This window comes from Dama dama, chromosome 26 (genome assembly GCF_033118175.1).
Source record: "Dama dama isolate Ldn47 chromosome 26, ASM3311817v1, whole genome shotgun sequence".
NCBI lineage: Eukaryota > Metazoa > Chordata > Mammalia > Artiodactyla > Cervidae > Dama > Dama dama.
In genome coordinates, this window is record NC_083706.1 from 27,173,713 (window position 1) to 27,199,213 (window position 25,501).

Consider the following 25,501-nt stretch of genomic DNA (forward strand, 5'->3'; position numbering starts at 1 on the left):
AAATGCCAACACCGAGAACTGTTGGTGTAAAGTGTAAGCTTTTGGGCCACACCAGAAATGTCTTCGTAGTGTGATGTCAGCAGGTCAGACGGAGCTTCTGCAGTTTGGTCATCTGCCTGAGCTGCTGCCCCTCACTGCATCCAACTTTCTCCCTTTATTGCCCATTTGAATGCAAGTGCTTGTTGAAGGAAAAGTGGGAAGTTCAGAATGGGTTGTCAATTTAACTAAACTACATAATAGTTCTAGACTGAAAATTGAAATGTAGTATGTAATTCCTAAATGTGTCTAGAGTATGTCTTTATCTAAGATGTTGGAATCCTGGGATTTGAAAGTTAGATGGGCATCTTAGAAACCATCTAGTCACATCTTTTACCTAATAAAAGACTCATTGTATAACACTCCAGTTTATCTTGCCCTGACTCTGTTTTTTTGGCCACTTATCTTCCATGGAGCCTCCTGCTTTGCAGGTATTTGGTTTTTGGTGTGGTTTCATAAGGTCTCCTTCTCTGGGCCTTCATTTGGATTTTTCAGTTTCCTTTTTATTCAGACATTTGAAAGCAACTGCTGTCTTTGCTGTCTTGTGCTAAATGTTCTGAGACTTTCCTCACACAACTATTTTTGTATCTCACGCCATCCTACTTTCCTCTGGGTATCTGGATATCAGTGCCCTCTTTAAATGATAAGATCAGGATATTCTAGATGTTTTAGTAGCAGAGAGGCTAGTAATTCCTTTGCTCTGAATACTTTATCTGATCTGGTTTTTCTTTTAAAAAAAAAAAAAATATATATATATATATATAATTAACGCCCACATTATCTTAGTGTGGCCTATGGTGAGGAAATTTGTTTTTCTTTTTAAACAGCTTTTAAAAATTATTATGGACATTGTTTAGATCGAAATGTAGGGAGAGCAGTGTGATGAATACCCTTATATCCTTTTGCCTAGATTTAATCATTATTAAGAGTTGAGGCAGTAATATGGCATTTCATTGTCTTAAAATTATACCTATGATCCAGATCTATTCTGTACTGAAATTGTCCTGATTTGTTTGGTTCCTGTGGCAAGATTCCAGATATTGAGGGGATTATCTGAAACTTTACCAAATCTGTTTATTACTGAGTTCAGATGATGATTCCAGACATGGCATTTTTCCTTTGACTATTTCAATATGCATGTTAAAAAAGAAGCATAATCGTCTGTATGGCCACTCTATTATTTGACCTAGCAAAATTAATAGCAGTTCCCTAATACTATCTAACATATTCAAATTATCTACCGTATTCAGATCTTAGCACCTGTTTTGTTCAAACCAGGAGCCAATCAAGGACCATGGTATACAGATGTTTTATTCATCTTAATAAAAATGTGAACTTTTTTACATTAGATGTTATTTTATTGATACTGCCCCATTGCACTAGCCTGGGGATCTGCAAACTTTTTCTTAGAGGACCAGATAGTAACTGCTTTAGGCTTGTGGGTCTCTTGGTCTTTGTCACAACTGCTTGGGCTTCCCTTGTGGCTCAGCTGGTAAAGAATCTGCCTGCAATGCTGGAGACCTGGGTTCGATCCCTCGGTTGGGAAGATCCCTTGGAGAAGGGAAAGGCTACCCACTTCAGTATTCTGCTGGAGAATTCCATGTACTGTATAGTCCATGGGGTCGCAAAGATTCAGACACCATTGAGTGCCTTTCACTTTCATTTTAACAACTGCTCATGTCTGCCACATAGTCATTAAGTAAACACATGAGCATGACTATGTTTCAGTAAGACTTTTCAAAAAAAATCAGGGCCTGGCCCATTGGTTGTTATTTTGCTGACCCCTGCCTAACCTATTATGGTCTGGTTTTTTTTTTTTTCCTATCTGTTAATATGATTGTTCTCAAGTTTTGTGTCAGTTCATTAATACCATCTGCTTACAATATTATACCTGTGAATCTATTAAATGGTAATAGTTACCATTTAGTGAATACACGCTGTATGCTGTGTACTTAACACAGATAATTAGTCCCTACTTCTTAAAAACACCCTGGGGGATACGATGATATTATCACCAATTTTTCGGAAGAGAAAATTGGGACTTAAGAGAGAGGTTAGGTAACTTACCCAGTGACACACACCTAAATGTGAACGCTAGGGCGGCACCCTCTTTCTAAGGATTATGCTGTACTATAATATTAAACCTGTGTGAAAGGAGACCCTGTTTGTAAAAGGCAGAATTTTAGCCTTTCTCCATCTTGGTCACAGGTGTGTAGTGAGAGATGGTTGAGTAATCTGTTGGAATCAGGAACACAAAGTGTCTCTCTCCTAAACTGCTATTTTGGAGCTTTATAAGGAATATGCAGTTAGTTTGGGGGGCATGTCTTGTTCGTAGGAGAGAGCGATCCCTAGGACACCACCTGGGCTCACAGTGTGTTTGCAACTGGACTGTATCCAGTCTCTGTCTCTGCCTGCCATTTCTCAAACCATGGAGAGTGGTTCTGTGGTTAAACCTTTGAGGACCCACCCACCGTATCCTCAGATCCAGCTTAAGTACACTTACAAGTAGCCGGAATCTACTTTGCTGTATTCCCAGTTTTATTTTATTCTTTTGGCTTTTTGTTAGCTTTTAGGGTTATTTTTGCTTTGTTTTGGTAACAGCGTTTGTTGTGCCCTTTTAGTTTAAACCATCTTTCCCGGTGTGCTCAGTTGCCAAGCCATGTCCAGCTCTTTTGTGACCCCAGGGACTGTAGCAGCCCGCCAGGCCCCCTTGTGTCTATGGCATTTCCCAGACAAGAACACTGGCTAGCGTGGGTTGCGGTTTCCTTCTTTCCTGGTTGGAAAATTCTAAATGTGGTAGTGTTGGATGTAATTTGTCTTAAAAACCAGGAGGTGGCGATGTTTTCCAGTTGATGCTTTTAAGGTTGCGCTTGGAATACCACCAGGAGGACCTAACTTGTCCATAAAAACATGCTTCAACTCAATGGTGCATCTTAATACAATGCTAGAAATATGTTATTTCCTGAAGTAGGACAGCTTCAACTTTCAGCTTTGCTTTTTATTAGAAGGAAATACTTGATAAACTCATATTTGGCATTTACTTGAGAAACAGGACAAAACACCTTGTTGGATCACGTCTCAATGTTAGGCCTCGGGCAGTGGGGAGAGGACCAGTCACCCTGCTGCCAGTTCTCTGAGTAGGGTAATTGTTAACGTTTTGGCATTTTTAGTACATACGTAGGTGTGGAAACCAAAGTGAACTCTGTCAACTGTATGTTTGTTTTCACATTGTGAACCTCTGTCTATATCCATGTAGTTATAATTTATAGAGTCACTTCAGTAGTCTGTTGTATTAGACTGCGCTATGCTTTATTTAACCAACCCTTTCTGCACTGGCACGTAGGTTTCTCTTAACAGAATTGCAGTATATCATCTTTATTTATGTTTTTCTCAGTTGAATAATTTCTCAAGATGCATTCATCAACAATGTTTGATGTTTACCAGTATGAGTAGTGGTATCTCATTCTTTTAAGTTAGCACTTCCTCATTGCTAGTGATTTTAAAAGCTACATATGTCTAAAGATAAAGAATTTGTAAATAAGTAGCCTTAAGAAAAATAATAATGGAAATGCAGCTATTGTTAGAATCAAGGGATAGTGAAAGCATTATATATCCAACTTCAGATATACTGAATGCACTTGGTTATCATTGCTCTAAATGCTCATACAAGAAGAGAGAAAAAGTTCAAAACTGACATATTACACATCCAATTTGCTTTCCAATATAAGAAATCAAGAAAAGAGTAGATCTGTAGAAGGAAGAACATAAGGCAAAAAAAAAAAAAATTTAATAAAGAGGATTGAACTACCAATAGTTTTTCCTTTGAACAAACAAAAAGCAAAAGAACTTTTCAGCAAGATTGATGATAGAAAAAAAAGCAGGGATAAATGATACTATGATGAAGAGATAAGTATACTGAAGTTGAGTTTTTAAAATTTGTAGGAAAACCATGAAAAATTATATGCCATAAAATGTTAAATTTTAGAAGAACTGGAAAATTTGCCAAGAAAATTTAATTTGGGAAAACTGATCAAGGAAGAAATAGAAGACATCAAATGTCTTAAAACTCTTAAATTGAATCAATCTTTTAAAATCCACAAAGGAAACAAGAAACAAGTCAAGACAGTTTTCAAATGAGGTCTTCTGAAACTGTCTTCCAGAGATTTTTTTTTTTTTTTTAAAGAAGAAAGTAACCTAACTTGTCTAGTAAGTCTGGTATCATCATGATACTCAAACCAGATAAAGAAAGTCCAAGGAAGGATTGTAGACAAATTCTGCTTACAAAAATAGATGTATTAATCCAAAATGAAGTATTAGCAAGCCAAATCCATTAATGTATTTTTTAAATGACTTATTGGGTTCAAGGATATAATGTGTATGTCATAACTTTAAAAGGAATATGTGAGAATGATGAAACGACAGTTCGGCAGAATAGAGTTTTCTCCAGAGGAAAGGAATGAGGACCTTATCTAGGAGAAGAGTAAGAGGGGAGACGTCCATTGTATTGTAAATTATACTTTTTTAAGCTGGGTGGTAGGAACAAAGATGTTTGTTTTTGTCATTTATGTTGTCTTAAGTATTTTGTGCTATAGTGTTAGCAGGCTTAACAGCTTTGTAAATTTAAATGCCACTTTAAAATGCTATTCTTTTTTTGTGGATTTGCTGAAACATATTTCCCTTGGATGCATGCAAACAAGTTTAAAAGTTTTAAATGTGTAAGCCATCGTGAAATACAGTAAAGAACACTACATAAGCATTTTCATGGATATTAAGGGGCACGTAGGGAAGAAAAAGACTCTTAGCTCTTCTTCATTTAAATGAAAATGAGTGGCTTTGGAACTGAAGTTTCAGACTTGCTTTTAGTTCTTGTTTTTTTTCTTTCTGTTACGTGTTGTTTTTCTTTAATAATAATGTATTATCATCAACTAAACACTTATGGTTAGTTTACGTCAATTTTGAGATTTAGTAGACTAGTGGCACTCACTCTGCTTTAGATTCATTTTGCTTCTAACTTAATGGTTCCATGTAAATCCATGGCTGATTCATGTCAATGTATGGCAAAAACCACTACAGTATTGTAAAGTAATTAGCCTCCAACTAACAAAAATAAATGAAAAAATAAATAAATAAATAAATAAATAAATAAAGCAGGCTGGACTTGACCTGAACACTTTCTTCAGGAGTTTTTAGTTTTTGTTTTTGTTTTTTTTTTAATTTTTCCATACCCAGTATTAAAAAAAATAATAGTTCGGGATTCTAGCTAATGAGAATTTTAATTTAAACTGAAGATTGAACTGTTGGATTTTTCTAGCGTTTATTCACCAAATAGTAATAGAACATTTACTATGTATGAGATATGGTGCCAAGTCATGTGACTTTCACATGTAGTCTTTAACCTGCATAATATAATAAGTGAAATAAATAATCCAGATGTTTAACTATAGATACCATGAAAAGTGAAGTTGCTCAGTCGTGTCCAACTCTTTGAAGCCCCATGGACTGTAGCCTTCCATGCTCCTCCGTCCATGGGATTTTCCAGGCAAGAGTACTGGAGTGGGTTGCCATCTCCTTCTCCAGAGGATCTTCCTGACCCAGGGATCGAACCCAGGTCTCCCACATTGTAGGCGATGCTTTACTGTCTGAGCTATCAAGGAACTTCGAGGTACCATAGGGAACTATAGGTACCATAGTTACAAGCAATTTGGAATATTTCTCCACCACTGGGAATTAATTATCCCCATCTTTTTTTAAGAGCTGTAGCTGTGTATGTGTGTGCGTTTAAACTGTGTTTTAAGTTATGGGTATGTTTTAAAGTAAACAAGTGGGACCTGATTAAATTTAAAAGCTTTTGCACAGCAAAGGAAACGATAAGCAAGGTGAAAAGACAACCTTAAGAATGGGAGAAAATAATAGCAAATGAAACAACTGACAAAGGATTAATTTCAAAAATATACAAGCAGCTCATACAACTCAAGACCAGAAAAACAACCCAATCAAAAAGTGGGAAAAAGACCTAACAGACATTTCTCCAAAGAGGACATACAGATGGCTAACAGACACATGAAAAGATGCTCAACATCGCTCATTATTAGAGAAATGCAAATCAAAACTACAATGTGGGATATTACCTCACATCGGTCAGAATGGCCATCATCAAAAAGCCTACAAACAATAAATGCTGAAGAGGGTGTGGAGGAAAGGGAACCCTCTTGTACTTGTTGGTGGGAATGTAAATTGATACATCCACTATGGAAGGCAGTATAGAGATTCCTTAGAAAACCTAGGAATAAAACCACCATCAGTTCAGTTCAGTTGCTCAGATGTGTCCGACTCTTTGTGACCTCAGGGACTGCAGCACGCCAGGCTTCCCTGTCCATCACCAGCTCCGAGAGCTTACTCAAACTCCTGTCCATCAAGTCGGTGATGCCATCCAATCATCTCATCCTCTGTCATCCCCTTTTCATCCTGCCTTCAATTTTTCCCAGCATCAGGGTCTTTTTGAATGAGTTAGTTCTTTGCATCAGGTGGCCAAAGAATTGGAGTTTGAGCTTCAGCATCAGTCCTTCCAATGAATATTTAGGACTGATTTCCTTTAGGATTGACTGGTTGGATCTCCTTGCAGTCCAAGGAACTCTCAAGAGTCTTCTCCAACACCACAGTTCAAAAGCATCAGTTCTTCGACACTCAGCTTTCTTTATAGTCCAACTCTCACATCTATACATGATTACTGGAAAAACCATGGCTTTGACTAGATGGACCTTTGTTGGGAAAGTAATGTCTCTGCTTTTTAATATGCTGTCTAGGTTTGTCATAGCTTTTCTTCCAAGGATCAAGCGTCCAAATTTCATGTCTGCAGTCATCTGCAGTGATTTTGGAGCCCAAAAAATAAAGTCTGTCACTGTTTCTATTGTTTGCCCATCTATTTGCCATGAAGTGATGAGACTGGATGCCATGGTCTTTGTTTTCTGAATGTTGAGTTTTAAGCCAGCTTTTTCACTCTCCTCTTTCACTTGCATGAAGAGGCTCTTTAATTCTTCTTCGCTTTCTGCCATAAGGCGGAAACCACCATCAGTTCAGTTCAGTTCAGTCACTCAGTCATGTTTGACTCTTTGTGACCCCATGGACTGCAGCACCCAGGATTCCCTGTCCATCACTGACTCCTGGAGCTTACTCAAACTCATGTCCATCAAGTCGGTGATGCCATCCAACCGTCTCCTCCTCTGTCATCCCCTTCTCCTCCTACCTTCAGTCTTTCCCAGCATCAGGGTCTTTTTCCAGTGAGTCAGCTCTTCACATCAGGTGGCCAAAGTATTGGAGTTTCAGCTTCAGCTTCAGTCCTTCCAATGACCACCCAGGACTGATCTCCTTTAGGATGGACTGGTTGGATCTCCTTGCAGTCCAGGGGACTCTCCAGAGTCTTCTGCAACACCACAGTTCATTTCTTTATAGTGCAACTCTCACATCCATACGTGACCACTGGAAAAACCAGAGCTTTGACTAGACAGACCTTTGTTGGCAAAGTAATGGCTCTGCTTTTTAACATGCTGTCTAGGTTTGTTGGAGCTTTTCTTCCAAGGACCAAGCGTCTTTGAATTTCATGGCTATAGTCACCATCTGCAGTGATATTGGAACCCCAAAAAATAAAGTCACTCACTGTTTCCATTGTTTCCACATCTAATTGCCATGAAGTAATGGGACCAGATGCCATGATCTTAGTTTTCTGAATGTTGAGTTTTAAGCCAACTTTTTCACTCTCCTCTTTCACTTTCATCAAAAGGCTCTTTAGTTCTTGGCTTTCTGCCATAGGTGGTGTCATCTGCATATCTGAAGTTATTGATATTTCTCCTGGCAATCTTGATTCCAGCTTCTGCTTCATCCAGCCTGGCATTTCACATGATGTATTCTGCATATAAGTTAAATAAGCAGGGTGACAATATACAGCCTTGATGTACTCCTTTCCCAATTTGGAACCAATCTGTTGTTCCATGTCCAGTTCTAACTGTTGCTTCTTGACCTGCATACAGATTTTTTAGGAGGCAGGTAAGGTGATCTGGTATTCCAATCTCTTTAAGAATTTTCCACAGTTTGTTGTGATCCGCACAGTCAAAGGCTTTGGTGTAGTCAATAAAGCAGAAGTAGATATTTTTTTGGAACTCTCTTACTTTATATGTGGTCCAGCTAATGTTGGCAATTAGATCTCTGGTTCCTCTGCCTCTTCTAAATCTGGCCTGAACATCTGGAAGTTCACGGTTCACATACTGTTGAAGGCTGGCCTGGAGGATCTTGAGCATTACTTTGCTAGCATGTAAGATGAGTGCAATTGTGCGGTAGTTTGAGCATTCTTTGGCATTGCCTTTCTTTGGGATTGCAATAAAAACTGACCTTTTCCAGTCCTGTGGCCACTGCTGAGTTTTCCAAATTTGCTGACATATTGAGTGCAGCACTTTCATAGCATCATCTTTCAGGATTTGAAATAGTTCAACTGGAATTCCATCACCTCCACTAGCTTTGTTCGTAGTGATGCTTCCTAAGGCCCACTTGACTTCACATTCCAGGATGTCTGGCTCTAGATGAGTGGTCACACCACCATGGTTATCTGGGTCATGAAAATCTTTTTTGTACAGTTCTTCTGTGTATTCTTGTCACCTCTTCTTAATATCTTCTGCTTCTGTTAGGTCCATGCCATTTCTTTTCTTTATTGGGCCCATCTTTGCATGAAATGTTCCCTTGGTATCTCTAATTTTCTTGAAGAGATCTCTAGTCGTTCCCATTCTGTTGTTTTCCTCTATTTATTTGCACTGATCACTGAGGAAGACTTTCTTATCTCTCCTTACTTTGGAGGCTCTGCATTCAAATGGATATATCTTTCATTTTCTCCTTTGCTTGTAGCTTCTCTTCTTTTCTCAGCTATTTGTAAGGCCTCCTCAGACAGCCATTTTGCCTTCTTGCATTTCTTTTTCTTGGGGATGGTCTTGATCACTGCCTCCTGAATAGTATCACTGACCTCCATCCTTAGTTCTTCAGGCACTGTGTCTAGCAGATCTGATCCCTTGAATCTACTTGTCACTTCCACTGTATAATTGTAAGGGATTTTATTTAAGTCATACCTGAATGGTCCAGCGGTTTCCCTACTTTCTTTAACTTAAATCTGAATTTGGCAATAAGGAGTTCATGATCTGAGCCACAGTCAGCTCCCGGTCTTATTTTTGCTTACTGTATAGAGCTTCTCCATCTTTGGCTGCAAAGAATATAGTCAGTCTGATTTTGGTATTGATCATCTGGTGATGTCCATGTGTAGAGGCTTTTCTTGTGTTGTTGGAAGCAGGTGTTTGCTATGACCAGTGGGTTCTCTTGGGAAAACTCTATTAGCCTTTGCCCTGCTTCATTCTGTACTGGACAAGGCCCAATTTGCCTGTTACTCCAGGTGTTTCTTGACTTCCTACTTTTGCATTCCAGTCCCCTGTGATGAAGAGGACATGCTTTCTTGGTGTTAGTTCTAGAAGGTCTTGTAGGTCTTCCTAGAACCGTTCAGCTTCAGCTTCAGCTTTACTGGTTGGGGCCTAGACTTGGATTACTGTGATATTGACTGGTTTGCCTTGGAAACGAACAGAGGTCATTCTGTCATTTTTGAGATTGCACCCAAGTACTGCATTTTGGACTCTGTTTTGTTAACTATGCTGGCTACTCCATTTCTTCTAAAGGATTCTTGCCCACAGTAGTAGATATAATGGGCGTCTGAGTTAAATTCACCCATTCCAGTCCATTTTAGTTCACTGATTTCTAAAATCTTCATCTTGCCATCTCCTGTTTGACCACTTCCAATTTGTCTTGATTCATGGACCTAACATCCCAGGTTCCTATGCAATATTCTTTGCAGCATTGAACTTTACTTCCATCACCAGTGACATCCACAACTGGGTGTTGTTTTTGCTTTAACTCCATCTCTTCATTCTTCTGGAGTTGTTTCTCCACTGTTCTCTAGTAGCATATTGGGCACCTACCAACCTTGGGGAGTTCATCTTTCAGTGTCCTATCTTTTTGCCTTTTCTTACTGTTCATGGGGTTCTCAAAGCAAGAATACTGAAGTGGTTTGCCATTCCCTTCTCCAGTGGATCACATTTTGTCAAAACTCTCCAGCGTGACCCATCCATTTTGGGTGGCCCTACGTGGCATGGCTCATGGTTTCATTGAATTAGACAAGCCTGTGGTCCATGTGATCATTAGTTCTCTGTGATTGTGATTTTCATTCTGTCTGCCCTCTGATGGATAAAGAGACTTATGGAAGCTTCCTGATGGGAGACTGACAGGGGGAAGCTGGGTCTTGTTCTGATGGGCAGGGCCATGCTCAGTAAATCTTTAATCCAGTTTTCTGTTGATGAGGGAGGCAGTGTTCCCTCCCTGTTGTTTGACCTGAGGGCAAACTATGGTGGAGGTAATGGAGATAATGCCAACCTCCTTCAGAAGTGCATGCTCTGCTGCACTCAGGGCCCCCCACCCTGCCACTGCATGACCCAGCAATCCCACTCCTAAGGAAACCAAAATTGAAAGACACGTGACTTCAGTATTCCTGGGGAGAGGGGAGGAGAGGGTGAGATGTATGGAGGGAGTAACATAAAAACTTATATTATAATATGTAAAATAGATAGCCAATGGGGATTTGCCATATGTCTCAGGGAACTCAGACAGGGGCTCTATATCTAGATGGGTGGGATGAGGAGGGAGATGGGAGGGAGATTCAAGAGGATGGGGACATATGTATACCTATGGCTCATTCATGTTGAGGTTTAACAGAAAACAACAAAATTCTGTAAAGCAATTATCCTTCAATTAAAAAGTAAATTCAGTTCAGTTCAGTTGCTCAGTCATGCCCAACTCTTTGCAACCACATGGACTACAGCACACCAGGCTTTCCTGTCCATCACCAATTCTTCGAGCTTGCTCACACTCATGTCCAAGTCAGTGATGCCATCCAACCATCTCATCTTCTGTCATCCCCTTCTCCTGCCTTCAGTCTTTCCCAGCATCAGGGTCTTTTCCAGTGAGTCAGTTCTTCACTTCAGGTGGCCAAAGTATTGGAGTTTCAGCTTCAACATCAGTCCTTCCAATGAACATTCAGGACTGATTTCTTTTAGGATGGACTGGTTGGATCTTCTTGCAGTCCAAGGGACTCTCAAGAGTCTTCTCCAACACCACAGTTCAAAAGCATCAATTCTTCAGTGCTCAGCTTTCTTTACAGTTCAACTCTCACATCCATACATGACTACTGGAAAAACTATAGCTTTGACTATATAGATCTTTGTAGGCAAAGTGATGTCTCTGCTTTTTAATATGCTGTCTAGGTTGGTCATAGCTTTTCTTCTAAGGAGCAAGCATCTTAATTTCATGGCTGCAGTCACCATCTGCAGTGATTTAAATTAATTAATAAAAAAGAGTTATGTATATGTTTTAGGAATAATGTGAGCCTTTTGAACTAATTTTAGAGGTAATGCATTCCTCCTTAATGCTGAGAGTTAAGTTTACTCAGGTAGAATTTTTCACGCACTGATAAATGATTTAGCTTCACTCAGAATTGGAAGGACTATGATAGGCTGTCAGGTACTCTGTAGCAACTGAGATTCGTCTCTCTCACTGGATTGCCGTTTGAATTATCCTACTTAAAAGTGATACGAAGTGCTTAGCTGTAAGAAGTGAATCGTTTTCAGTACTACTCTTGTTTTACAAGATAGATAAACTGTTTGCAAATGGGTCTCTTTTTTAATACTGCTTTAAAAATCTGGGGTTTTCATATAGTATGCCTGCCTCTTTGTTTTCCTTAGTAATGGCTTTCTCATATTTTACTCTTGATTTAAAACCTCTTAAATCAATGATACATCTTCCGAGACTGTTTGCTAGGTTGCTCATCTGAAATATGAAGACTTCCTAACTTATCTATGCCCATGACTTCATTTTTAGATTTTAAGTTGCTGATGTATGAAAACAATCATCAAATTTTAATTAATTTCAAGGCTTCTTTGCATTCTCAAAGTTTGCTTTCCCCCTTCTTTCTTGACTTATTTTTCCCTTGTATGTTATCCTTGTAGTCTTTCCAGACAGTTCAGCAGGTAATACTCAGAGTAGGAGATCTGAATCATTTGTTTTAGCCTGTTTGATGTAAAAAGTCTGTGTGAGGCAATAAATTCAACATAGTTCCTTCATATGTAATTTCTCTTCTCAGTCATGGTTTTTGTGGCCTCTTATCATGGGATGTGTATCAGTCAGGATCAGATCTGGCTGCATATAGCTAAAGTCCACAGGAGGGCTTAAAATAGAAATTGATTTTTCCCTCACGTTCATAAAGTCTAGAATTAGAAGATGATGGGGGTGATCAGAAGTTTCACAGAATCAGGGTCACAGGCTTCTTCTGTCTCACTCTTCTTCCATACCCATCTCACGATCCCGAATGTCTTCTTGAGCTCCAGCTCTCATATCCAGACTCCATCCAGCAAGAATGAAGAGCAGAAAGGCAAAAGGGTCTTCTGGTTAATTCGGTCCCTCTGAGCAGACTTCTCAAAAGTCATGAAGCCATATTGTTTTACATTTCTTTGACAGTACAGAGCCTGTGTCCTCTTGGGGAATGTCTGTTGCCAGGGAGGCTAAAATGTATAGATTTTTTTTTTTTTTCTGCCACAGTGTATCCAGCTAGACATCTGGGTCCTGTTCATTGTGAAGGAGGGGTGAATGGGTGTTGGGGTGAGCAGTCAGGAGCCTCTGCCTCACAGTTACTTCCAGTTCTAGTAGCAAGTGGAACAATGTCTGGGTTATGATATAATCATGGAAAGTGATGCTGAGAAACCTCTGCTCTACCTGTGGACTTGGACTTAAACTTTTACCCCTAATCAGTGTTATTTTTTGTGTTACTATTTTCCAAGTGTATGTGTTAAGTACTTCTCATACATTTTATGTCATTCCCATGGCACTATTAGGCACTGTCCATTTCATGTCATAGGTGAGAAAATCAAGATGCAGATAGATTGTATAATTGGCCTGAGTCCTCAGAATAGTCGGTGGTGAGTCGAATGTTGAGTGTGCACTTAAAGATCACCACTGATAACTGCTTCTGTCCTGTTTATTAATCTGTCCACCTATATATCTATCCCTCAGACATCACTGCCACCCCCTCCCCGCCTCTTGTACCCAAGAATCATTTGAGGTTGCTCAAGCACAAAGAACAGAAAAACAAAAAAATAGGTAGATTGAACTAAATATAAGGAAGAAAATAGAATGAAGTTGAGGTTCAGATGATACACAGAGTTCAATGCGGTATGATCCTACAGAGATGCTAAAAGTCTCCACCTGACTTCTCATTGTGTCCTACCAGAAACTAAAAGGCAGAAAAACAAGGTAGAATTTTTTTTTTATTTGGACTCTTGGCTTCATTTTTTAGTCATATAATAATTTGAATCCTTATAAAGAGTACTAGTTCTTTTTCATATTGTGCTTCAAGGAATTATAAAGATAATTATAGTAGCATTGTTACCATTTTCTGATTTTTCCCTTCTGGGGTAGGTCAACTGAATTACCATTACTTATTTTTTAAGATGTGAATACTCAAAGAGAAAATACTTTAGCTGGACGTAGATCGTGTACTTGGTAAAAACTAGGGCTCATTTTTGTTTGTTTTTAGAAATATTCCTGTCATTGTTTTGAGAAGATAGGCATTCTATAAGATTGGGGTCTTGGTAAAAATGGCATTGTGCTAAGCAGCTGTTGGTTAGAGCTTCCGTGTACATACACAGGCTGGTGAGCTCCCTCAGGACAGAAGACCTTGCCTTATTTCTGTTTTTCTCCAGTCTCCTCCGTGTGTAGAGGTTTTCAATAAGTGATTAATGAATGAATGACTAGTAAATGAGGAAAGTCTGTTAATAAATGTTATTATTAATATTGCTGTGTCTTAAAACTTAAGAAAGTCAGTGGCCCTACCGGAATAGAGAAAAAGCAGGCCATTCTTTACATAGCCCTTTCACGTCGTATGAGGTGGGTTTTAGTACCATTAATGCTTGGACATTGGGACCACAGAGAGTCCAGCCCTTGGACATGGTGTGTTTGGAGAATCACCATGGCCGGGGCACCCCTGGAAAGTGGTGGCTGCAAAGGCGAGTTGCAGGAGTTAAGTCTGGCAAGTTCCTGGCATGTAAAAGGTACTGACTGATTGGTTTTAAGGAGTGAAAGTTAGATTCAGATTTTCAAAGACTTTCTATGACACGTTATGTTTTAAAAAGTGACGGTTTTCATGGAGAAAAGAAAGGACATGATTGGAATAACACTTGAAAAATAAAAAATAGAGATCTACTTCTTGCATTTTAGTTTTCAAGATTCCTTGTGACCAAAATATTAACAGAACATTTGAGTTTAATTATTTAATTATTTGTTTTTATTTCTCAGGATGTGATCTTCGTGGTGGGAAGCCAAGTTTTTAAACTACCCCAATGGATGCAGACAGTGATGTTGCATTGGACATTCTAATTACAAATGTAGTCTGTGTTTTTAGAACAAGATGCCATTTGAACTTAAGGAAGATTGCTTTAGAGGGAGCAAACGTAATTTATAAGCGTGATGTTGGAGTAAGTATCTGATTTTTGTTATGTGTGCTACATAGCCTAATTTTATAGTGCTGTGAATGACATACTAAGTAAAGAATGAGGACAGTACCTTATACATTTATTATAAAAATTGAGAATGGGTATGAAGGCTCTGCTGAAGCTCTAAAAATTAGATGCCAGTATATCTTGGTAAGTTTGCATTAGTTCTTCAGGCTAGAAATGAAGTACAGATGAATTAAATTCAATTAAAAATTTTAGTGAGTCACAATTAAAGATTTTCATGTTCATCAATAATGCCATCTTCACTTTTAAAAAGAAGTAAATAATCTGCTAAAAAGAGAGGGACAGGCTTAATGCTGCATTGAAACTTGAGCATGCCATATGGCAGACAAGTTATTATTCCTGGGAAGGTTAACATCTTGAGTTGATGGACAAGCTGGTAGAGAAAGACAACTAAATGAAGAAAAAGCTCTGTTTCGCAGCCACTTAGGTAAGAAATTTTATAATGTATTTTAGCTCAAATTTTATTTTGAGCCTGTGATAATTTGGGTCTCCCCAGGTTTACTAGCTTTCTAATTTAATATTACAACATATGACAGAGAAAGAGAGGAACTCAGAATGTAACAAGAGTTTTAAGAAGAAATGTCCAGTTCCTTTTTTTGTTACATATTCAGTAAAACATCTAGCTGTTTTATATATTATGGCTATTTATTAAATATTGCCACAAATGAAGAGTTGCAATGAAAATTTAAATTCACGTGTTATATTGGACCTTAATCCTTGACCTCTTTACACTCACACTGTAGATAATTTAATCCAAATCCATAGCTTTAAGTGCCTTTCATTTCTAAGGAATCTAAAATTACATCTCCAGCTCCAAACTTCCTCCTGCATTCAAGATTTGCACATCAGTCATGAGTATGTAATAGGCATATCAGCTGTAAGACACGGAAGAAAGTAATGAGCACCATGAAGCAGAGAAGAGCAGGGCTGGAAGTCACCGAGGGGTGCAGGGATGGGGGTTTTGGTGAAATGGTCAGGGAAGGTCTCTCTGTAGAGATGACATCTGGTGAGAGGCCTGAAGGAGGAGAATACCGGATGAAAGGAACAGCTATGCCAAGTTCCTAAGGCATGCACGGTTTGGCATGTTCGAGGATCCATGCAAATTACAAGTTCTAGTTAGGTGAGCAGAGTGAGAAGTCGGAATGTGTACTTGTAGTACATTGATTTCAAGTATAAAGTGAGAGATATATACAGGCCTTGGATTTTTTATTAATTAAATGTCCTTTTGAATTAATACGTTCTTTATGTTCAGTGAAGTTCTACATTTCAGAATGGGTGGTTTGGAGAACAGTTATTTCAGTCTTGGGTAAGCTCGAAGTAGTATTTAAACATAAAATGGCCACATAGAGTAGAACCATGTGTGGAAATTAACCAAGCTGTTGGGTTTTTGGTTTTCTTTTCTTTTTGCAGAAAGTATTAATGAAGCTTAGAAAGCCTAGAATTACAGCTACAATTTGGTCCTCAGGAAAAATTATTTGCACTGGAGCAACAAGGTAAATGTTACTTGGGTTTTTATTTTTTAATTTTCCCCTCATGGGAAAGACATTTTTCCAGACTTGAAAACAAAATCACATGTATAGTTTGTTGTGTTCCTCAGTATAAAATTTATTTCCTGTGTAACTGATAATCTTTTTCTTTCTTTCAACCCATAGTGAAGAAGAAGCTAAATTTGGTGCCAGACGTTTAGCCCGTAGTCTCCAGAAACTAGGATTTCAGGTAACGTTTTCAAAAGCTATCCAAGCTACAGATACCCAAAAATTTATTTCTGTAAATTAATATATATATAATTTAATGGTTTGAAGAAGTCCCCTCAAACTCCTCTTATGATTGACCTTTTTCTAAGTTGTATAATTCTGTCCTTCAGCTCAAAAATGTAGTGCAGACTTTGCCCACATGGGTGTTTCTGTGGGATCCTGGCTTTTTCACAAATTTCTTTCCCATGGAAACTTGTTTCCTTATAGATTAACTACTTTTCAACTCCTTACATTTTTCACTTCTCTCTCTCTCTCACACTCTCACACACACATGCACACACACACAGTCTGTGTTTGATCATGACAGGAAGGCCGTGTGAGGATGATGAGCGAGAGCTGTCGGGCCCTGCTGACACGTACACGCTGGTTAGCAGGCTCTCAGCCTCGGAAGGTGACCGTCTCTAGCAGGTCAGCCTTACAGTTTCTAGAGGCATAAGTTTGAATAAAATGAATATGTATCCTGGACTCTCTGGGTCACTTAGAAATGATGAGTAAATAAAAGGAAAAGGAGGGCTGTTGTTCCTGAAGAGATGGGCCTGGGCAGTTTGGGATTTGGGTGGGAGGGGGTGGGGGTCAGGTCTCTCTGATGACGGCGGTCTCCCCTGAGCCGGAAGGCGCTAGGCAGGCACCGAGGTTCGGGGGGCGTGGGGTGCTGGTGCCAGCCAGCAGCGCGGTGGACAGCCGTGACTGAAGCCAGGGCCGCTGGGCACGCCTCGTGACTCTCACTGCCTCCTGCCTCTGCTGAGGTGGAGGATAGTTAGTTCATCCGGATTCATGATTTTACTAGGAACAGTTGAAAAGATAACAAGGTAAAACCATTAAAATATTGGTAGAAGTGGCTAAAGTTATTAATGTTGAGAGGACATTATTTTCAGCCTTGGAGCCTCTTTTCTTGGCATTACATTCGAGATGTTGAGAGAAATCCCAGTGAGTTAAAGACACAATTTTGTCTCTCTGTTCCTCATTCTGTCCCCCCAAATGAGCAAACATCTAACTGAATTCGCAGAAACATCATTTTACCCTACTGCATGTAAGAAAAAGTCTGGCCTTTGGAGCTCAGTGTCCACTGCTTTTTGAGTTTGAAATAACAGCTTTTCCATTTTGACTCTTTTTGGAGGAATCTGCTTTAATGTTTCCTCACTGTTTTCCATCTTACACTGCTAGATTAAATATCCCGTTTAAAGTACAATCTTAAAATAAAATTCAGAAGACTCAGATGTACTATTTTATTCATGCCATTATCTCAGGCTTTGTTTATTTTTTAATAAAGTTTTTGAGCTCCCCCCTCCCTGCTTAATTACAGCATTAAGGAGTGTCTGGTAACTTAAAATACTAAATCATGCTTTAAATTTCTGTTTATCTTGTTTGCTCTTATTTTTAAGGATTAAAATTTAAGATTTAAAATTAAGATTGCCATGATGAGTAAAGTTTTTTTGTTTGTTTCAAAATAATTCATTGGTTTTACTTCTCTCCTAAAGGTAATATTTACAGATTTTAAGGTTGTTAACGTTTTGGCAGTGTGTAACATGCCATTTGAAATCCGTTTGCCAGAATTCACAAAGAACAATAGACCTCATGCCAGGTAGGTCTTCGAAGAATCAACATAACTTACCAAATTGAAATTACTTGTGAGTCTATAATATTTATATTAATTGTGGCTTTTTTGGTATAGTTATGAACCTGAACTTCATCCTGCTGTGTGCTATCGGATAAAATCGCTAAGAGCTACATTACAGATTTTTTCAACAGGAAGTATCACAGTAACAGGTATTTTATGATATTGAAACCAAGCTTGTCAATTATGAATTGAATGAGATAAGGAGGTGTTCATACCAAAATGGAGATAAAGTCTGCTTTTTCTCTGCCCTCCTCAGAGAGCCAGTCTCCTCATTTTTTAACACAGTTGTTGTTCAGCTACTAAGTCGTGTCTGACTCTTTTGCAACCCCATGGACTATAGCATACCAGGCTTCCCTGTTCTTCACTATTTCCCAGAGTTTGCTCAAACTCATGTCCATTGAGTCAGTGATGCTGTCCAACCATCTCATCCTCTGTTGCCCCCTTCTTTTCCTGCCTTCAGTCTTTCCCAGCATCAGAGTCTTTTCCAGTGAGTCTGTTCTTCACATCAGATGACCAAAGTATTGGAGCTTCAGTTTCAGCATCAGTCCTTCCAGTTGGATTGATTCCAAAATCAGGATTGATTCCATTTAGGATTGCCTGGTTTGATCTCCTTGCTGTCCAGGGGACTCTCAAGAGTCTTCTCCAGCACCACAGTTCAAAAGCATCAATTCTTCAGCACTCAGCCTTCCATATGATCCAACTCTCACATCTGTACAGGACTACTGGAAAAACCATAGCTTTGACTCTATGGACCTTTGTTGGCAAACATAGTAGATGAGTTTAACCTGCTTTTATATACTATTTTGAAATCTTATGTATACCGTTTTGTGTCTCTCTTCTTTATCTTCATCATTACCGTAGTATATTCATCTGTATTGTTCCACATAGTTGTGCATCAGTCGTTCTTATTGCTGTTTAGTACCCAGTGTGTGAATATATCGTCCCATGGGCATTTGGGTTTTCAGTTTGGAATTAAGAATACTCTAGTATATGTTTTCATTCGTTGTTTTTAAGTTTATGATGTCTTGCATCTAAAATACTCAAGAGGAGCCTATTTTGTGAACTTCATAGAGGTTTTACATGAGCAAAACATTCAAATATAATTGGTATCTATTTGTAATGTGTATTTTGTTACATCTTTCAAGTCTTTTTAATTATTTGGAAGAGGTGATTTCAGAAGACTAGGCATAGATGTCAAAGGGTAGCATTTAGCATGCAGAGTGATTTTTTTATGGTATTGTGGTTATAAATTGTTCATAGACATTACTTGGGAGTCAGATCCAACCTTTGGCAAAATTAAGGAAAACTTCTTTGGGTCTTTGAATTTTCCTTTTATTGCATTAATCCTTGAAGGAAAATACACCTATAAACCTTCAATAGAAAAGCTTTAGTTTTGATTCATCCATGGGTTTTCACATCTTCCTTGGAGACTTTTAAAGGCTCTTGCCAGGATCACGCCTGGATCTTAAAAAATGGAGTGCTGAGGAACAAGTCTGTTTCTTTCCTTCTTTGGGTTTCTACACGTTGGAGCTCAGACCTCACAGAGGCTCTAAAATATATTAAATCCTTGCTAATTATGGAATTTGGCTTCCCTGGTGGCTTAGTGGTAAAGAATCTGCCTGCCAAGCAGGAGACTCGGTTTGATCCCTGGGTTGGGAAGATTCCCCTGAAGAAGGACATGGCAACCCACTCCAGTATTCTTACCTGGGAAATCCCATGGACTGAAGAGCCTGGTGGGCTATAGTCCATGGGGTTGCAAAAAAGTCGGACACGACTTAATGACTAAACAAGAAGTATGGAATAAAATAATGCTTATGTAAAATATATACATTAAGTTAATAGAAAATAAACACAATGGCAAACTGCAGACCATTGACCTGGTTACCTAGTATGCATTATATATTAACATCTGGAACACCCTTTGAACTGTTAGTTCAGTGGACACATTCAGAGTGGTCCCGATGGGCAGAGCTCTATTCTCTGGAGGGACTGAGGTGAGTCAGAAAAGGGTTCCCAGTGGATGCATATGTACGTTTTTAGGATCTTTCAAAAAGTAAGTGTAAATGTTAGTAGGGGAAAAAAACACGTATTTATGTATTTATTCAAAATAGGTTTTATGAAAATATTTTTCATTGTTCTTTTCTATATATTTTTTTAGCTATTTAGATGAAAGCCTACATATTTTATTCTTAGCATTGTATGGATTAATAAATATATTGCATCACCTCATCCCCTGGTGCTTTTTTGTTTTTAATTGGCAGTTATTGTTCAGTCACTAAGTCATGTCTGACTCTTTGCGACCCCATGAACTGCCAGGCTCTTCTGTCCATGGGATTTCCCAGACAAGAATACTGAAGTGGGTTGCCATTTCCTTCTCCAGGGGATCTTCCCAGTTCAGGAATCAAACTGGCGTCTCCTGCATTGGCAGGCAGATTCTTTTCCACTGAGCCACCGAAGTAAGCTGTAAGGGTGAATGACCAGATGAGTAATAAAGATGTGAATCCCACATAGTGGTAAATCCGTGGGGATGTTGAGACCGTGCAGTTTATAACAGCCCCGGGTTTCCCAACTCTGGTGGCAGGTTTGTTTCACTTCTGCTGGGTTCCTCGATACTCCTGTGATGAGCTTCAGTCATAGCCTAACCAGAAGCCAGGCTACAGTGACCAAAAGGATCATAGGTTAATAGCTGTCTAGTTGCATTTGTTAGTCCTTCCTTTAATGAGCGTGTTTTAGCACTTTGTATTTTCCTCATGATTGTGTGTGTGTGTGTTTTAATATACTTTCTTTTCATAGTGGTGCCCAAACCAAGATGAATAACATCATTTTGTGTTTGATTGCCTTTCATTTTTCATAAAAAATTGTATTTCTTTGTTTTTACTATGACTGTGTGTACAGTTATATAAGTGTAGATTTTTAAAAGAACAACCTGATATTCTGAAGTACTGAGTTCTTTATAATTCTGGGAAATGAGCTTTTCCTCCTTTTCTTCTGCCTCTCCTCACCTCTTCCTCCATTGTGTTGTTGCAGGACCCAACGTAAAGGCTGTTGCTACCGCTGTGGAACAGATTTACCCGTTCGTGTTTGAAAGCAGGAAAGAGATTTTATAATTCACCACTTACTTGGTTAGAATCCTTAACTGAGCACCTTTTAAAACCTGCTGCACATTGGACTCACAAGGAAAACCGGACCAACAGTAACTGAGGAAATAGACTCTTTTATTCTTTCACAGCTACAGTGTAAGCTCAAGGCCCTTTGGATTTTATTTCAAACCTTGCTGTAATATAAAAAGGAAGTTTACAAGACATGACATTGCTGCTTTTACAAAAGGACATTTCTATTTATTTTCGCAGTAATTTTCATGTCCCCACGAGCAGAGCTGTCTCCGTGTGCACTAGCGCAGATTGTTTTGTTGTTGTCATTATTTTTTTTCCAGTTTGAGCTAATGTGTTTTATTTGTGAATAGTCTTTTACATTTTTGTATGCTGAATATGGGCACCAAAGAACCTGTAAAAGTTATCTTTTTCAATTGAATGTGCACAAATAAAAGTTTGGAAAAGATCTCTCTTCATATCCATTCTATAACTTTTATTCCCCATTTTTCTATTTTAACAAAAATTGTATTCATAATTCTTTTTTTTAATCTATGCAAGCTTAGACTTTTGCTAAAGTGTGTCAGCTTCGTTTTGAAGTGTATTTTGTAAATATACATAAGCCACATGTGTATAGTATCTTTTAATGCTCTGTTACCAAATATCAAGTAGGAATTTTTTTTTTCTTGAAGATTAGAAATGAAAACATGTATATAAATTGTAGGGAAGCAGAGTAGAACTTTATAGATTAAGCATAATGTTTTATGTTGCTAATTTAACATGGTAGAAAATGTTAACCATCTTTTAAAAGTTGCAGAGTTGTAGTTTTAAAAGAAGAAACCTCTTATTACCTTCAAGATAAATACGAGAAAAGCTGTGATGGGTTGTACCTCATATGTACCTTTGTTATTCTGGAAAGACTCAACTTTGGTTATAGGAAAAGAATAATCTGAGGTTGATACTCAAGGCTGTATATTAAGAGTCTTGTCAGAAGTTGAACCATTGTGCTGTTTTAACAAGAAGTGCCCCAGTGTGACTTTATTAATACTACAGTTCAACTTGAACTTGAAAGCCATTTTGCAAGATAAGTCTTTCCCCTTGCTGTGTCTTATTGAATGAAGCTAAAGAGTGACTATTCCATACATGGGATTGCGCCTTTATAGTTAACAGTAAATACGCATTTGTGAACCAGTGACTCTGGCTCACCCATGAGCCCAGGAATGGTAATACAGTATCAAGCTGCAGTGGTGCTCGACCAATTGAGTATTAGCTAACAGTGATTTTACATAGAAGTAAAACTAAGCGGAGAGTCGTATCAGCTTCTCAATTAACATTAATAGAGATAATAATACAACACAGTCTTCCACTGAAACCTTGATTTTCCAAAATGTTTTGGAACCTTTGTGAAAAATTGGAACACCTTAACCTCTATATTCTAGTACATTTTCCCTACTATGTTCTAAAATCTTGAAAACCGTACTGAACAATACATATTATTTTATGTTTATCTTTGTCTTCTTCTTGATACCTTCCCCTGCCCTTCCTCTCACTCTTCCTAAGTTGGAGGCAAGGGCTAACTTTTATATTTTCTCTCTTGGGAGAGACTTAATTGTGATTTTCAGACTTCTTTCTCCCTTTTTACATTTGTGTTTACTTGCTTCGTTTTAAGATCCAGTGGGGTAGGTAGCCTCATAAAATATATACAGAATAAAATTCAATGAAAATCATAGGTTCTGGGCAGACTGTTTGAAAAATTTGAGTTTTCACTTAAACTTAACAGTAATTAAGTGACCTCCTGTTCTGCAGTGTTCACAGAAAAAGAAATAGAGAAGGAGGGAGGGGGGGAACATGATGATGTAGCCAAGATGCAGATCCAAATGTTGTAAGATTTTTCAGTATTGGAGTGACTTGAAAACTAGGTAGCTCAGTAGCTCATCAAAACGCTTTCTCAGAAAAGAGGAAGGAGGACAATCTGGGTCTGGTTTCAGGGCTGCTGCTCGTGTGTCGCCTGGCAAAGTGTCATGGGTGTGACCCACTATGCGTAAAGCTGGTAGGAAATGAGTGCGTCTGATGTCTTCTGGCTTCTCACAAGTGCTGTACATTTTTTTATAAATAAAAACTGTAAATATATACATAAAAATTATAAGTATTCCCCCTTTTTATTTTTGAAAGTGAAAATGCTGTAGTTGGGGTTGTATTGGATAAAAATCAGTTTGTAAATAGAATTGTTTCATTATAGATTCTGAATAATAAAAGAAAAATAGAATGTTTAAGATACTGAAGTTGAAATCACTTAATGATAAACCTGCTAAGTTTATAAACAGTTCCCTGCCCATTTACAATGCATGGCTAAGCCATGAAATTGCTAAAGGATACACAGTGTTTGGACTTGCACAGTTTAACAATTTTGTTAGTATCTTACAATCTGAGATGCTTGGCAAAGAAAAAAAAATCATACCAATTAATTACCTGTCTTGACCTTTTTTTAATGTCGGCATATAATTCCATTGAAGGTTCTTAATAAATTTCTTCAATCAATTACCTCTACAGAACATACTTTCCCTTCTTCCAGAACAAATGAACAGTGCATGCTCTAACTTGTGTGAGAAATGTACTGTGCAGAATGGAGATTGCAGATCTTTCTTCATATGTTCCCCTGCCAATTTTAATGCAGATAGTGTTTTTCAGCACCAGGACTTTTAGTCATTCTCCTGAGTTTCTGATAATACAGTTTTACTGTTGCTTACAGAGACTGAAGTCTGACCACTTCATTATAAAGGACTGCAGTAGATCTTACTTCCTTATATCAAACTGGGACAATTTGTTATGGGCTGATACAAAAATTTCAGGCTAAATGAAAAGAGCTTTTGACTCTGAGGATTCTCTTTTCTTCAGAGTAATCATATTTTTGTATTCTTTTTCAACTTGGGTTGTTCAATACATTTTGTGTGTGTTTCCCATAGCTTAAGTCATTTAGTGAATTACTGCATAAATGGTTTGAGATTTTTTATTGTAGATTTTCTACCAGTGTACCAAACTGTATTGATAAAATGCCTCCCCACATCTTCAAATTCAACTGGTGCAGTACAGAAAAGAGCAGTTCATTACTGTGTGAGTGAAAACCCACGTTTCTGGTACAGTCAGTGATCTCTGTTTCATCATAGAAAAGAACATAGTGAGGGAATTGTCCCCATGTCTAGATGTCATTTATTATGTCTGCAAGTATCTGAAAGTCAGCATCAATTATGGCCCGTAGGCTGTAACCTGAGGTAGTGATATTCCTGAGGCATGTGAAGAACTGCAGGAAACTATGGATCTAAGTTATGAAAGCCTTACAAAGAGAGACGTGAGTAAGCTTAACTTAGTAACTCAAAACCTAACTACTTAACAGATTTGGATAAATAACCTAATGACCTGACTCCTTTTCTCATGTTTTACTAACAACTACTACTAAATAAATATGATCCCACGATTTTGAAAGTATCCTTTCTACTCATACATTTTTTAATGGATAGAAAAATGCTTATCTTTCTCAACTATTGCAGAGTTGCTTCTTTTTAATACTTTGTAATACTAACATCAAATTCATAAAAGAATATTTTGAATTACATTGCAGTCCATGATTCATAAAATAAGATGGATAATCTTTATACTTGTTGAACTATAATTAGAAATGATCACTGAAGTCCTAACCAGGACCCTATCCTAACCTAGAACATGTGTGCAATTGTCCATATTGTGTCTTGGTTCTTTTTTACACAAGACCTAGTGTGGGGAGTGTGTTGGTAGGCAAAGAACCATCAGCTTATGTTCAGACAGCTTATGTGTCTGAATAATAAAGCCGTAACAGGCCTCTGTGCATAACAAACCTTAAGATAAAAGTTGCTCTCGGAGCATCACTAGTTCATCATCTTTCAAAGGCTGCTCTGTGAAGAAGGTGGAAAATACTGAACCAGGTGGTATTATTTTTATCCTGGTATCCTGCTCAGAGTAAGAAAGAGACCACCTGGGACCTTGTTCCTGAAACACCTTTCATGGTTCCTTTGGGGGGCAGGGTAATGAGTGAAGACGGTATAATTTCAGGATATCCATTTTAAAATAGTTCCATGACCCTGGACAGAAAACGTGGGAGTGGCTAATACATATTGGTAGGAAGACACCCTAAGTGTTCTCTTTCTTTATCAACCCTTGAAGGGTTTGGAGGCCATTAGATCTCTGAAGAAAGCTGCCTTGGCTGTCCCTTACCCCGTAGCTTTTTAGACTCCAAGAACTGCTCTTGGGGGTTGCTTTTTTGAAGATGTTTTGGCACTAATTCCTCCCGGTGATGACTCATAAAGCAAATGTTGTTTTTCACATAATTCC

General features: G+C 38.3%; 2 protein-coding genes across 3 annotated transcripts in view; one reads left to right on the top strand and one right to left on the bottom strand.

The window, feature by feature from the left end:
- TBPL1 (TATA-box binding protein like 1) overlaps window positions 1-23,416 on the top strand; it is a 37,587-nt gene extending 14,171 nt beyond the window's left edge. For both annotated transcript variants that reach the window (XM_061130425.1, XM_061130424.1), the window contains 6 exons: window positions 14,458-14,636; window positions 16,089-16,171; window positions 16,331-16,394; window positions 17,911-18,014; window positions 18,105-18,199; window positions 21,078-23,416. In XM_061130425.1, the coding sequence (XP_060986408.1) occupies window positions 14,502-14,636; window positions 16,089-16,171; window positions 16,331-16,394; window positions 17,911-18,014; window positions 18,105-18,199; window positions 21,078-21,157 (561 nt within the window). In that variant the 5' untranslated portion in view covers window positions 14,458-14,501 and the 3' untranslated portion in view covers window positions 21,158-23,416. The remainder of the gene's footprint in view (window positions 1-14,457; window positions 14,637-16,088; window positions 16,172-16,330; window positions 16,395-17,910; window positions 18,015-18,104; window positions 18,200-21,077) is intronic.
- A 188-nt stretch (window positions 23,417-23,604) lies between these two features.
- The window catches only part of SLC2A12 (solute carrier family 2 member 12), a 59,644-nt gene continuing 57,747 nt past the window's right edge, over window positions 23,605-25,501 (bottom strand). Inside the window, exon 5 of the mRNA XM_061130423.1 lies at window positions 23,605-25,500. Within this exon, the coding sequence (XP_060986406.1) occupies window positions 25,347-25,500 (154 nt within the window). The 3' untranslated portion in view covers window positions 23,605-25,346. The remainder of the gene's footprint in view (window position 25,501) is intronic.